The following is a 15,892-nucleotide window of genomic DNA, read 5'->3' as shown; positions in this document are numbered from 1 at the left end:
AAAAGTTGGAGCCGCGGTGATCTTTCCGTGATGCGTGTTTTGCACTTGATGCAGCCTATTATTCTGCTTGGAAACTAAGCTGTGGTCAGACGGTTTGGGACGAAGGATTTCGAAACCTCAAAAACACGAAAGTCCGCAGACAGGGAAACGGCAGCTTGAACAAGTGTACCCGATCTGGTAACAGATTGACACGGTCTCTTGCTTATGCGCTGAGGCTCCCCTCCTAAGACTAAGGAAACGCTACCAAAAGATTGACTAGTCTTATAAACAAAGGTAACTACTGCATCATCCTAAAATGACTAGCGGCCAAAGGAAACAGAATGAGTTGCTTCATAAAGTGGGTGGCGACAGAGTGCCTCAACGTCGGTTAAGAACAACCTGAAATTGAAAAGGAGTAGTTCCTGGGGTCTGGGTTGCGAGATGTACACGGAGGACCTCTGAGTGTGGCAGCAACCAGAGTCTGGGATGGAGCCCAGATCTGCCCTCTACAGCAGCCTGCTCAACACTAACCACTGGGAAGGCGAGGCTTATCTGGAAGAATGTGTACATGTGGAGATAGGCATCACCTGTGCACATGCAGATGCCCTTTGGAGCAGGAGGCGGAGGGAAGGTGCAATCTATTCCTAAATGATACCGTGTGCCGGAATCAAGCCTTGGGGAAATGCATCTAGAAAGCCACACCACAAGGAATCATGTCATAGCAGGGGTCCTACTGAATCTGCACCCCTCAGGGGAGAAGCTGAAAATCAGACCCTGAAACTGACACAGAAAAGGAGGGCCTGGTTGTCAACAAGACAGAATGGGACACAGGGGGGTGGTGTGAGCGCCCAGCACTCAGGGGGAAATGAATGCAGGCCAGGGGGTCTTGGATCACTCAGTGGGGCGTGGGCCCCAGAGCCCCCACAGATGAGCTCCTGGCTTTCCCTGATCCCAGCCAGTGCCACAGACGTGGGAAGCAGCAGCAAAAGAAGGAAAATGAGAAAGGAGGAAAAAGAGAAAAAGAACTTCCATCTTCAGCATCAAACTCATAGTCGACTGACTTCCTTCCATACTCTGAAAATCGAGGATACAGCTCCTCAAAACGTGGGTTTTCGCTGTTCTTTTTAATTCCTGCACACACGCGTCCCAGGGCAGCTCTGGTCTCTGATTAATGAAACACAGGTATGTGCTCAGGGGAGATCACAGCTCACCATTTGAGTCTCACGTTCTGGAACAGATCCCTAGGACAAAGAAGTCTAACTCCACTCTCTCTAACACATTTTTTATGTTTTCACATTTTTATAATTTTTTTTCCCCAAAAGTACAGTTTCACCAGCAAACGAAAGTGGTAATGACTGTGACTGATTACCACAAACTGAAATGTTCTTTTAACCTATTATTTGCAATTTTCTGCAGAAAAGGCAAAATAAATGTGGTATGATGAACTCAAATATTCTAAATGTTAAATTACAGATTCAGTGTGTAGCAAAAAGAAAACAAAAATAAAAGCAACCTCTTGATTTATTTTCTGGTATTATAGGAATGCTTACTTGGCATACTGTCTGTCCTTCAGTGGCAGTAGGAGAGCAACACTGGTGACCACTGATAAACATCCTAAGTGCTCTGCATGTATTAATTTGTGAATCCCCACAGTGTAGCCATAACACTGGTATAGGTATCACGGCTTTCTATGGATGAAGTAATCGAGACACAGAGAGGCCAAACAACTTCTCTAGGGTCACACAGCTAGGACTGGCACACGCTTCACAGAGTATCACAAGTGTGCTTTCAGCTCCAATAATACAAACTCAGAAACATCCCCCACCCACGACATTTCCATGCTGCACTGTTATCCTTTGAAATGCTTTCACAAACATTGCTGCATTTGAACATAAGTTCTCAACGAGGTCTTCCTATGCCATTCTGTTAAAGTGTACACAAATTAAGAGATTCCTGTGGCGTCCTGCAGAATTAGGCCTAGAACTTGGCCCACAAAAATTAGTCCTCCGCTCCCAATCAAGATGACTCACGATAAATAAAATCAGTACAAAATCCAAAATTAGCACAAACATCCCTAAGGTCTGCTTGAAAAAAAAATATTTATAAACAATAGTTTACAAACAAGTCCAATATATACTGTTTACAAATAAGAACTGTGTCTTAGGATAATATCAAGGGCTGAGCTATAAAAAATTGAAGATCATTTCTAAATCTACCCATGTATACCAAACAAAAAACCGTCATAAAATCCAATAAAAGGCTATCCCATGCTCACTAAATAAAGTGACTGAAATAACTTGGCTGAAATAGTTTAACGTTAAAAATACAGTTGACCTTTGAACGATGGAGGTGTGAACTATATAGGTCCGCTTATCTATAGATTTTTTTGGTACAGTGAAGTACTGTAAATGTATTTTCCTTATGATTTTTTAAAGTGTATTTTTATTTATTTTATTTTAGAGAGACAGAGAGTGTGTGAGCAGGGGAGAGGGGCAAAGAGGGAGAGAAGATCTTAAGCAGGCTCCATCCTCAGTGCACAGCCCAAAGTGGGGCTCGATCCCACCACCCTGGGATCATGACCTGAGCTGAAATCAAGAGTCAGATGAACAACTGAGTGAGCTGCCCAGGTGATGCCCCTGCTTATGATTTTCTTAATCATGTTTTCTTTTCTGTAGCTTACTTTGTTGTAAAAACATAGTATATAATACATACAACATACAAAATACATGTTAATCAACATATATGTTTATGTGCTCAGTGAGGCTTCCAGTCAACAGCAGGTTATTAGTAGTTAAGTTTTGGGAGAGTCAGAAGAGTTGTGTGATTTTCGACTGACTGGTGGTTGGCACCCCTAACCCCTGCATTGTTCAAGAGTCAACTGTAATGCTCTACGAGAGCATGGAGCTGCTTTGGGGGTGGGTGAAAGAGTGCTTTTTTCTAATATAAAAAATGATACAAACACTATTATCAATTCTTTCTCATAGTCATTACAAGCATGGCCACTAAGCCCACAGCCGACATCCAAGTCTCAACCTTGGCTGTTACTCTGATCCTAAGCAAGTTTCCTCATGCAAAATGGGATAGCAATTCCACAAACCTTACAGGTAGAGTGCATTAAAAAAATTGGCAATCGACAAGGAAAGAGAAAATGTGAACAACATATAAACCAGCTAGACCTCCCGGCACCTCCAGAGGACACACCAAGCAACAGCAGAACGAACATTCTTCTCAGAGAGACACGGGCCATCCTCCAGGACAGACCATATGCTAGGCCATAAAATGAGCCTCCAGAAATTTCAAAGGATTGAAATCATACAAAGTATGTTCTCCAACTACAATGGTATGAAATTAGAAATTAATAGCAGAAAGAAATTTGGGGATTCGCAAATATGCGGACGCTGAACATTCTGAAATAACCAACGGGCCAAAGAAGAAATCACAAGGGAAATTAGAAAATACTTTGAGATGAATGAACAAGGAAACGCAAGATATAACTAAAGAATGCCTAAAAAGAGATTTATAGCTGTACATGCCTGTGGTACAAAAGACGTTCTCAAATCAATATCCTCACCTTCTACTTTTAAACGCTGGAAAAAGAGCTAGCTACCCTAAAGCACATAGAAGGAGGGAAATAATGTAGAGTGGGAAATTAATGAAACAGCAGAAAAGCAACAGAGAATAAAACTACAAAATCAAAAATTGTTTCTTTGAACATCTCAATAAAACTGACAAATGTTTAGCTAGACTGACTAAGGAAAAAAAATAAAGAAGACGCAAGTGATTGGTATCAGGAATGAAAAGAGGGGCATTACGACTCAGGACAGAAAGGCCTATAAAGGGAAAGTGAACAACTGTAGGCCAACCAATAAGATAATTTAGATTAAATGGCCAAATTCCTGGAATGGACACAAATGACGGAAATAGACTCAAGAAGAAACAGAAATGTGAAACAGACTGATCACAAGTAAAGAGGCTGAATTAGTAATTTAAAAACTTCTTAGAAAGAAAAACCTAGGTGGCTTCATTGGTGAGTCCTACCAAACTCTTAAAGAAGAATTAACACCAACAAACTCTTCCAAAAAACAGAGGCAGACAGAATACTTCCCAACTCACTCTGCGAGACTAGCAGTAGTCCCCACACAAGGACTCATAAGGAATCGACAGACCAATATCTCTTATGAATATAGGCAAACGTCTTTTAATAAAATACTAGCAAACCCTGTCCATCAACATGTGAAAATGACCGTACTAAGTGGGATTCATCCCAGGAAGGAGGCTGTTTTAACATACAAAACAGAGCACAAGAAAGGTAAAAAATAATCAGACCATCTCAATAAATGCAAAAAAAAAAAAAAAAAAAAAAAAAAAGGCATTTGACAAAATCCAACCTCCTTTCGCGAAGAAAGTGCTAAGTGGACTGGGACTGAAAAGAACTTCCTCAAACTGATAAAGGGCATTTATGAAAAACCCATAATGAACACCATACTTAATGGAGAAAGACTGAATGCATTCTCCCTAAGAACAGAAATAACACCAGGGTGTCCGTTCTCTTCACTTCTATTTAACACTGCGCTGGAGGGGCCAGCCAGGGCTAGCAGGCGAGAAAAATAAGGCATCCAGATTAGTTTCGAAGGAAGAAGCACACTGTCTCTATTTGTAGGTGACATGATGTCATATACAGAAAATCCTAAGGAATTCACCAAATAACCATTAGAATGAATAAACAAGATCAGCAAAGTTGCAGGAAACAAGAGCAGTACAAAATGTGAGTATTTTTATACACCAGCAGCGAACAATCAAAAACACAATTCTAGGGGTACCTGGGTGGCTCAGTCGGTTAAGTGTCCGACTTCAGCTCAGGTCATGATCTCTCAAGTTCGCAGTTCGAGGCCCACGTCAGGCTTTGTGTTGACAGCTCAGAGCCTGGAGCCTGCTTTGCATTCTGCGTCTCCCTCTCTCTCTGCCCCTCCTCTCCCTCTCTCTCAAAAATAAAGATTAAAACAAAAACAAAAACAAAACAATTCTAGGGGCGCCTGGGCGGCTCAGTCGGTTAAGCGTCCAACTTCAGCTCAGATCATGATCTCACAGTTCGTGAGTTCAAGCCCTGCATTGGGCTCCTGGAGCCTGCTTCGGATTCTGTGTCTCCCTCTCTCTCTCTGCCCCTCCCCTGCTCGCTCATGCGTGTGCGCTTTCTCTCAAAAATAAATGTTAAAAAACAAAGCAAAACAATTCTACTTCCAATACCGTAAAAAAAAAGGACACTTAGAAATTAATTAACAAAATAAATACAAAACTTGCACTTTGAAAACTATTGAAAACACAGTTGACAGAAATCTATTAACATGTAATAGACATAAATAGAAAATATCTCAAAGTTTTAACACTGGTAAGAGGACAATACCCCCAAATTGATCTATGTACTTTATAACCCCTATGCCAGCTGCCTTTTGTGTGGAAATTGACAAGCTGTTCTTAAAATTCATACAGAAATCCAAGCAACCAATAGTAGCCAAAACAATCGTAAAAAAGACCTAAGTTGGAGGATTCACATCTCACAGAAAGTTGCAGATATCAATACAGTATTAGGCCTTGGGGTAGACATGAAGACATATAGATCAATGAAACAGAACTGAGTAGAGAAAAAAATCCTTCCACTGATGGTCAACTGAATTTTGACAAGAGTGGCCAGACCATTGAATGGGGGAAAGAAAAGCCTTTTCAACAAAGTGCCAAAGACTAAAGTTGGACCCCTTCTTTACACTATACTCAAATATTAACTCAAAACAGATCACAGACTTAATGTAAGAACTACAATTATAAAACTCATGGGATTCCACTTCACACCTAAGAGGATGGCTTTCATGAAAAAGACAGGCGGTAACAGGTGTTGGCAAGGATGTGGAAAAGCTGCAACCCTCACACTCTGCTGGTGGGAATGTAAGACGATGCAGACACTTTGGAAAACAGTTTGGCAGGTCTTCAAAATGTTAAACATAGAGTTACCACATGACCCAGCCACTCCACTCTGAAGTATCTGCCCAAGAGAAATGAAAACCTATGTTCACACAAAAAGACTGGATGAGAATGTTCACAGGAGCATCATACATAATAGCCAAAGAATGGAAATGACTCAGATGTCCACCAATCGATGAAGAGATAAATAAAATAAAATATGGTATATCCATACAATGGACTATTATTTGACAACAAAAAAGGATGAAGCACGGATACGTGCTATAACTTAGATAAATCTTAAAAACATAATGGTAAGCAAAGAAGCAAGTCACAAAAGGCCACATGTTAGAGTACACAAATCCAGAGACAAAAAGTAGATTAGTGTCTTCCTAGGGCTGGAGGGTGGGGAGTAATGAGAAGTGACTACTGATGGGTATGGGGTTTCTTTTACGGGGTGATGAAAATGGCCGAATACTGATTGTAGTGACAGCTGCAGAACTCTGTGTATATACTGAAACACACTAAATTGTACGCTTTAAATGGGTGAAATATATAGCATATGAATTATATCTCCTAAAGATGAAAAAAAAAAAAAAATCAAAGTGTCGAGCCCAGTGCCTGATGCACACAGTAACTGTAGCTTTAACTATGGTTATTTATAAGATGCATTGTCTGATACATCACTGTAGAAGGCAGTAACTATTTACAGATGTGCTTGACATGTGCCGTATTCAATCACAGATGCTGTCCCCAAATGGAAATTTTCCCAATCAGAAGTGACTGGGCCCAAGACCAGAGAGGTCTCATGGAGAATCATCAACAGTGAGCACTCAGGGCCAGCGCAGCCTCAAGGACAGTAATTGTCACTAATGCGCCCCACTGCCCTCTCCATGGGAAGTTCCACTGGGCATGGGTCTCAGGAAGAGGAAGCAGGGAAACCACCCAAGAAGGAAATAGGCAATACCCAGGAACAGATTTTGAGAGGGCAAATATGTAAGGGACAAAGGACTTTTTTTTGGGGGGGGGGGGGTGGCAGAGAGAGGATAGAAGGACCAGGCAAAACAAAACAGCAAAAGAAGGTAAACTGATCCTGATGGGCTGATCATGGTGGTAAAAAACCAAAAAGCTAAAATGTAAAATAGAATACTAAAAAATGGTGATGGTATTTATTCACCTCCTTCTTCCTGCCCAAAAACACTCCCAGAAGGAGATCAGGGGCAAAGAGGACTGAAATTTACATGGAAAGAAAAAAAAGTAAAATACTTTGTAAAAATCCTTTAAAATATTGATATCTTTTGTAAAGTCACACTATACACCTTCCTTCCAGTCCAGACTGAGAAAACCACAGGCTTTGGATTCCTGCAGCATTACTTAGAAATGCAAACAGTAATGACAGATAACATTTACGGAGTGCTTGCCATGTGCCTTGACTCTGTGCAAAATTCATGATCTCCTCACCCTCACCCCACTCCAGTGAAATGGTGGATACTATTAAAAGGCTCGTTTCAGTGAGGAGGAAAACGAGGTACAAAGGTTAAGAAACTTGCTCAAGAATGGAAAACTTACAAGTGGCAGAGTGAAGATTTGACACCGAGTGCCTAATTCCAAAAGCCAGATATCTATCACTATGCCAGTATGTCCCAAGTACACCATCAGTGGTTCATAATACGGTTTTAGGTAGAATAAACTGGCCCATTTCCTTTTAGTATTGGTATATAATAAAGTATCAATTTCACAGTAATGCTGTAAAGTGTTCTTTGGAAAAAAACGTGTTAAAAAAAAATAATGGTGGGGAGGGGAGGGGTGGTTAGTCAATTTTTAAAAAGCAGAGCAGCGTGATGCCTGGAAAGGAAATATAGAAAAATAAGAATAGTCTGGTTTTTCTGAGAAGGTGATATTTTTTTGAGTCCCTTTAAAAACTTTCCCTAGAGTCTTGATGTTCCTAAAATGTTTGTGTAAAACAGGAGCATTTAAGGGGCGCCTGGGTGGCCGGCTCATCAGTTAAGTGTCAGAGTCTTGATTTCATCTCAGGTCATGATCACACAGTTCGGGAGTTCGAGCCCAGCATCAGGCTCTGTGCTGACAGGGTGGAGCCTGCTTGAGATTCTCTCTCCCCCTCTCCCCTGCTCACACTCTCTCTCAAAATAAATGAACATTTTTTTTTTAAATGAGCATTAAAAAAAAAGTCTTTTTGTTCTAACCCCTCAAACCATATGTAATCATTCTATAAAGTTTATTTTCTATTGGTTTTGTCCCACACAATTTTAATATGCCCACCATGGGGCTCTCTCCTACTTCTGAGTGAGCTACTTTTCTCCCTCAGGAAATAAATTCCTGACATTTATCAGATCTTCTTTTTCATTTTATCCCATCTTATCCTGAAGTTCCAAGACCAGGCCATCTCACTATTTATTCAAAAGCTCCAGAAATTTTTCGCAAGGAAAAGAGCTGCAGGGAATCTGGGAGGCATATGCAAATAGATTTTTAAGAGGCAAGGGTTACTGTGCTATTCCTTGAGGGTTCCTCAGTATCTGATAAGCTGCCCATCTCTGGCACCCAAACAAAGAAACTCCAATTGGCAGAGGGGGAAGGACTCTGTGTTTCATCCCGAGGATCCCCAAAGGCCAAAGACCTCGCCCAGGTACTTCTGTTTCCCATGGCCAGACACGTCCCATACACTGGAGAGAATGAGCACATCTCTCCGACTTCTCCATGCAGTGCACAGATCCTAAGAGCTTGGAGGCAGGTCCCCTGGTGGCTCAAAGGCCACTTGACTTTCTGTCAACCTCCAGAGGCAAAGGCCGCCCTCACCCACCTGTGCATGTTCCCATTGGTGGTAAAAGACTGGCCACACACAGTGCACTTGTAAGGCCTCTCGCCAGAGTGCACCAGCATGTGGCGGTCCAGGGAGCTGGCCGAACTCAGTGACTTCCCGCAGATGCTGCACGAATGGTCTGCCCCTCCAGTGTCCGTGTTGTGCTGGGGAAAGCAATCATCACATTGGTCACTTGAGAAGGTGGGTCAAAGCTTGGCAATTATGAAATGCAAATTAAGAGCTTTATATAAAAAAAGAAAAAAAAACCAGCAAAGCTTCTCTGATATTTTTTTTTTGTTTCATTTTAAATATCTTCCCAAATGTCAACATCTACCAGGAACACAGGCAAATAACTATTCTGTGTGATCTTCTTCCACTTTCGTGTTCCAGTTTTGGAAAACACTTCTGCAAGGCCCAGAGAGGGGTGGGGTCTCTACAGGCCTTTCTTGGGGACACACATAGATGAACTGACCACATACATTAACATGAGCAGAAGGACTCTCAACTATGAAGCTAACGTGAAATACGGTCTTTGCATTAAGGCAACGTCCATTCTTCAAGTTTGCTGACTCAGTCTTGCTGTCAGGGAAAGAGAACTGAAAACTGCACAGTTTAGAGTTCTGGCCTCTGAAATACATTAAGAAGGAACATTTCTCTCCAAACCCAAGTTACTTAATGGTATTATTCCTCAGTGCCATGTTATGATTTTAATATTGTCAATCCTTCTCACTCATATGCAGAATTTAAGAAAAAAAAAAAAAAAAACGAGCAAGGGAAAAAGAGAGAGAGAGAGAGATAGACAAACCAAGAAACAGACTTTTAACTTTAGAGAACTGATGGGTTACCAGAGAGGAGGTGGGTGACAGATGGGGGAAAGAGATGATGGGGCTTACAGAGTGCCTGTGTCATGATGAAAAAATAAATAAAATGGAAAAAAAATTATCCATTCCCACTCCAAAAATATATATATATTTCCAAACAAACAACAAAATATATATATATATATACACACATATGTATATATGATTAATCCTTCTTTGTTCTCGATTCATCCATACTCTGTCATCAATTTGCCACACCAGGCAAGGGAGAAGGATAAAGGTCATAATATAGAAGCCAAAAGAAATGCCAAACGAATAAATTTCCTGCCGCATGATGTAAGTTTATAGCAGTATGAAGGCTCGGGATCTATCTCTACAATCTCACTGTGCTGTGAGGAGGTTTGGTTCAAACTGACGAGTCATATGATGAAAGGTCTTCTGTTCGATGTGGTCATTTTAGCTAGATGTTTGCTAACTTCTGAAAAGGTATTCTGTGTTGACCAGGGATTCTGTCACGGTAACACGGACCTGCAAAAACTTATTTCATAACCACCCCTTGAGATTATTAAAATATTAAATCTAAATTAAGCTCAGCCACAATGCATCTGCTAAGATCAAACTGCCCTCTCTTAATGAAGAAAGATTTCTAATACAAGTATGAAATCGGCAGCAAACCTGACGGATGTGCATAGTTAGCTGATGCTGTGTAGTGCAAATCTTTTCACACAGGGGACAGTTATAGGAAGACTTCTCCTCTTTCGTTTCCTGCAAAGACATAATACAAGGGAAAATCAAGTTCAACTCACACAGTAAGCCAGTGCCTCTTGTTCCTGTCGTAAGCATCTGTGTCTCAAAGAGCCATAACAATAAATCGCGGAGAGCATGGGCTCCAGAGCCTGTCCAGGTATGAGCTTGGGTAAGTCACAGTCCTGTCTGCCCTCAGTTTCCTCATGTGTAAAATGGGAAAAAATAATGGCATCTCCCAGACCGCGCTGTGATGAGGATTAAATCAATGAGCACATGTTAAGCACTGGAATAGTGCCTGATACAGGCTAAGTGCTCCATAAATATCAGTGTTCTTCTTAAACACCATTTAATTAATCATCAGTGCCAACAAAAAAAACAAGGATCAAGTCACAGCAGAGGTAGAAACGGAACAGCTCTCTCTCCAAGCCCCACCTACGTGGCTCCAGTCACTACTCCTGAGCACACAGGAGAGGCAGTGAAGTTCTCCTCCCAACATGACAAAGCTTCCGTGCCCAGCTGTGTGCCCCACAGGCATCGGCATGCCCCTCTTACTTGCTGCTTGCACCTGCTTGACACCGCTCATCGATAATCAGTAAGAATGCTGTCCTTTTCCAAACTGTGATGGGGGAGCACACCCGGGCTGACGCCTTCCACAGAGGGTGACAAAAGAACCAGATCACTACTTGGCAAGGTGGCTCATTTTATGTTCTCTCAACACACCCGGGAGAGGCTGCCTTCAAGCAATAGATTTTTACCTTTCTAAGGAAAAGGACGAGCTCCCTCACTAGCCATGTGGTATAGTTCCTTTCTCCAAATAATTCATGGAGAGCTGCCCTGGACGTGCCCCCTCACCCACATGGTCCCTAAGTACCCCGGTCTCTGCCCTCATCTCCCAAAACCAACAGGATCAAGGCATGGATATCTCGCCCAGGAATCTGAAATGAGGATGCTTAGAGACTGAGATCAGTGGCTTTCCCACTGATCAGCAGAATCACCTGGGCAGATTTCTGAACGACATAGTTCTAGACCAGACTCCTGGCATGCTGATTCAGAATGGGGGGGGGGTGTACCCCAGAAATCTGCTCATTTCTCAAGCTCCCCAGTCATTGTTCATATGCACCCAGGTTTGGGGGTGACTAAGTTACTACCACAAGTGATCAGGAATACCTGAATTCAAAGTTCATGTAGTCCTGGGGCTGAGCTGAGCACTGGGGTGAGCCCAAGCCACGAAAATGCAGCTGGGGAGGACGTGGGTGCTCACGGAAGTGGGAGACCAGGTAGCCTGAGATAGGGGACGGCACCATCTGCCAGGCTGGACCCTCAGACTTCTTTCAACAGACCTGTTTTTACTTGTACTCATCTGAATGAGTTTCTGTTCTTTGCAAATAATGCCCATCCTTGAACACTTACTATGTGCTAGATGCTACATATAGAAATGTCACAACCACGGTTACAGATCCCATTTTCTGGATGAGGAAACTGAGGTACAGAGAGGTAAGTAACCTGTCTCAAACAAGGAAACCATGAAGTAGGAGACCCAGGATTAAAACTCAGGCCAGCTGCTCTCCCAGCCCATGCCCAGTTTAGGGCATGACTATGCTACACAAGTCTGATCAAAAAAAGGATTAACCCCAAGGCACAGAAAGGAAACACCCTTGTGGTTGGCTCATGAGAGACGATGAAAATAAAAATCACTCTGAAGACTCTAAAAACAAATGGCACCATAAACCAGATGGGGTGGAGCGAATGCATGAGGATGTCCAGGATGTATTTGCCCACGGTACTTCTGTGTCCTCTTCAAAGACTAACAGGTCTCATTTTTAAGCAATACAAACGCTTTTCTCATCTGTGGCACTGGGTCTGAGAAAAGGTACACTACATATTTTTCACCCTCAAATTTTTTTAAAAAGCAGGGGAAGGGCAGAAAGAGAGGGAGACAGAGGATCCAAAACAGGCTCTGTGCTGGCAGCAGTCAGATGTGGGGCTCGAACTCATGAACTGTGAGATCATGCCCTGAGCCGGGATCAAGAGTCGGACGCTCAACTGACTGAGCCACCCAGGCGCCCCTCACTCTCAAATTTAAAAACAACAACAACAACAACAACAAAAACCAAAAAACCAGATAGGAAGCCTAAGGAAGCTGATAACCCAGAGACAGTTACAAAAAAACCTGCCAGCCTCACCGCCATCCTCCCAGGGGCATGATGTGTATGGAACAGGGAGGGGTGTCACTCCTTCTCGGCCCATCCGACTCCAGTCACAATGGAGCTGGCCAAGAACCACCAAAGAGAAACATCAAAAACGAAAGCATTCACAACAAAATGAAAGCAATCGCTACAATAATGAGGGCTGTCTCATAGCCGGACCCAGACTCAGTCCCTGGGGTATTTTTGTTATAGAACAATATATATTAATAAAATTTTTTTTAAAGAAAGATTCATCAATAAGATGTCAATAAATGGGGTGCCCGGTGGCTCAGTCAGTTGAACGTCTGACTGTTGATTTTGGCTCAGGTCATGATCCCAGGGTTGTGGGATTAAGCCCTGTGTCGGGCTCTGCACTGAGTGTGGAGCCTGCTTAGAATTCTCTCTCTCTCTCTTTTTCTCCCTCCCTCCTTGTGCCCCTCTCCCCACTCAGGTGCTCTTTCCCTCTCTAAAAAAAGAAAAAGTCAGTAGATGTCAAAAAGCTAGGCGTCCGTGTGGGTAGCCTCCTGAGGCAGCACGTTTCTTGAAAAAACCATCCTGCGCACACCTGCTGACATACTGAGTAGGTCCTCGGAGCCTCCGGCACCAAACCTTCTGTGAGGCTGGCAGCTGCACTCCGCAGACCCTCACACAGGTCTACAGAATCCACAGTGGTCGGGGAGGAGGAAACCTCTGGACTCAGATTTAATTTTCACAAACAAACCCAACAGCAAAGAGAACAGCCCTGCTGTGAATCCAGTTACTGCGGCTGTGCTGGTGGAAGAAGCAGACTTCCTGAGCTGACAGATAAAATTAGCAGCTAATGTGATAACTAACCATTCCATAATGAAACAATTTGGCACCCGTGTCGGCGTCCGGCTGTGGCTAATCTGTCCTGGAACTTGGTGCTAGCGCTGATGGGCCTTCTCCCCAGGCTCCCGCTCTCGGCCTTCCCTACCCGCTCACAGGTAAGGGTGATGCCCACTCTCTCCCCAGCTGCGCTCTGCTGTTTTTAATGCGCTGTCTTTTCCATGTTACCTCTGGCCCAGAGGTTACCTCCCCTGCGAACACTGAGCCCATGCCCTGAGGAACCCTGGAGGACACAGAAGGTAGACGGAAAATGGCTCAGGTACACCTGTCCCATTTGCTTGCCCACACCTGCAGAGTCACTTCCATTTACCATGCAGGGATGGAGGTGCTGTGGGTCACAGTCTAGGGTTCTACCTACTGTCTCTGAACCACTGGGCAGGGACCAGAGCCTGGACTACGGTCAACTCTACCTGTGTCGGGGAAATGCCGGGCTCGTCCCTACCCATGCCACTTTCTACCGGCGGAACACAGAAGAATGAGGAGACGGTGACCGTATGTATCTCGTTCATCCCGAAATGCCTGCTACCTGGTGCAGTACCTGGCTGGAAGTATATATTGTGAAATGGGTGGATGGATGGAGAGATGGACGGATAGATGGATGGATGGACAGTCACGTGAGAGTGGAAATAAACCTTTTCTTCCCAGAGCTAGCGCTCCGTCTCGACTCAGGCCACAGTCATACAGGCTGAGTATTTTCTCAGGTACCCATGGGAAGAGAGGCAGGCAGAGACAAAGGAAAAAAGAGAGAAAAAAGGTGTCAATGCTCCAACTCTCCAAACATCACTGAACCCTGCTAAGTCTTCAGCTGTGAGGAAGATGGGAATGAACAGACCCTTCTCCTATGCTGCTGGAGTGGGTTTTAGGCTGGAACGACTTTTCCTGGAGGACAAGTAGTAGCCAAAGCCTTAATTAACATACTTCTAAGAATTTATAGAAAACCATCATGGATAGTGCTCAGACAATTCTGTATAAGGACAGTCACTTGAGGATTATTAATAAAAAAGGAAATGAATTCACAAAAGCCCAACAGGTTTACTTTCCAGTCCATCCCTGGCATTGAGAGGAACTAAGAAGACTGCCTTTCCCCCCTGAGGATTTGGTGTAAACCCATTAAGTTAAAACAAAAATTAAATGTGGAGTCATCAGTTCAGATTACATGGATTCAGAGAAGAAATGAGCACCACACACCCCCTGCCTCGCTCCCTGAGTTTCCTTGAACACACTGCTACCAGAAGAGTGACAACTTTTTCTCAAGTGCCCCATTTGTACGTTAATTAGAAGATCTGTTTTATTTCCCAGTGGAGGAGCCTTAGACCTTTGTAACATCATTAATTAACCCTTCCAATCCTGGCCCGCCCCCTTATTCTTCCCCACTCTTCCTGATTTGATGCCCACTAAAAACTCAAGAGGACTAAATCACCCCATGAGTGGCATTCTCTGAAGCCAAATTCTGTGCTTTGTCAAAGGTGGAAAGCTGAATGGGAGATCCAGCAAAACCAACACTTATTTGCTACCTGATCTGAAGACACTTAAAAAAAGAAATCAAGGCGATGGCTTCAAAATCCCAATTAACCAGCTGTGTGAGTAAGGAAATGAACTACATCACAGTAGAGGAGTAAGTCCAATTCTTTGCCTTGGCCATCACGTGAAGACAGCTTGCATTCAAATCAAATTAAAGGGCAGAGAATAAGGATTCCACCAATACTCACACCACCGCAGAGAAAATTTCTTCCATGAAAGGAAATTGACATAAGCCCGGAAAAGTTCACTCTTGAAGCCTCTCGGCATGTCCCTTTAGTTCTGAGCTTGTCCGAGGTTTTGGCTTACGAAGCTGGGGCTCAAGGGAACAAACTTCACCCAACGTTCTCATAGACTGAAGCCACCAGATGTCACCAGCTAGCGCACAGGAGCTTACCTGGTTCCTTCTGCCAATCCGATTTGGTCCTGGAGGCTTCGTGGGGGACTTGGTGCTCTGGGGGCTCCCGCCATTCTCGGCGACCTTCCCTACACTCATTACTGCTGACATCATGGTGTTGACGGAAGACAAGTCTGAACCTTCCAAGCCAATGGGCGAACTTGACGTCATTGGGTCAAGGGTTTAAGCTTCTAAGAAGCTTCTGCCATAGAACTGAAAATCGGAAATCGCTGCTGTGATCAATTGGTTTAGCCCCTGTCAGAGCCCGGTGGCACTGGCTATGGCTACCATGACCGTAAGTCAGGTCAAAACACCGAAGGCCCCCCTGCTTCTTCAGTTCAAGCTGACACTCGTGCCCATAATGACTTGAAGCTTTCATCTAAATGAAGCACTGTCATAACAAAGACTAACTGATAACCTCGCTTCCTTTCTGTGCATCTGTACTGACACAACCCCCCAAACTAGCAGAGGCAGGTCTCCTGGCCTTTCCTAATCTTTCATTAGACAGAGCAGGGAAAGGCTCTGGAGTCTTTCTGTCAGCCCAGGGAGCTGACATTTGCCTGGCACCCTCCTAAAAACCAAGCTCATTTACTACTACAGGAATGTT

At 43.6% G+C, this 15,892-nt stretch overlaps 1 protein-coding gene across 6 annotated transcripts in view; it reads right to left on the bottom strand.

The window, feature by feature from the left end:
• The window catches only part of RREB1 (ras responsive element binding protein 1), a 182,399-nt gene that overhangs the window by 51,983 nt on the left and 114,524 nt on the right, over positions 1-15,892 (bottom strand). For 5 of the 6 annotated variants that reach the window (XM_027040247.2, XM_027040244.2, XM_027040249.2 and 2 more), the window contains exons 4-6: positions 15,286-15,498; positions 10,246-10,335; positions 8,750-8,913 (exon numbers count right to left, since the gene is read on the bottom strand). In XM_027040247.2, coding sequence (XP_026896048.2) covers positions 8,750-8,913; positions 10,246-10,335; positions 15,286-15,456 — 425 coding nt within the window. In that variant the 5' untranslated portion in view covers positions 15,457-15,498. The remainder of the gene's footprint in view (positions 1-8,749; positions 8,914-10,245; positions 10,336-15,285; positions 15,499-15,892) is intronic. The other variant, XM_027040248.2, reaches the window with a different exon arrangement.

The sequence above is a fragment of the Acinonyx jubatus genome, chromosome B2, assembly GCF_027475565.1.
Source record: "Acinonyx jubatus isolate Ajub_Pintada_27869175 chromosome B2, VMU_Ajub_asm_v1.0, whole genome shotgun sequence".
NCBI classification, from domain to species: Eukaryota; Metazoa; Chordata; class Mammalia; order Carnivora; family Felidae; genus Acinonyx; species Acinonyx jubatus.
Note: the sequence above shows the minus strand (reverse complement) of the source record. Positions and strands in the feature narration are given on the sequence as shown.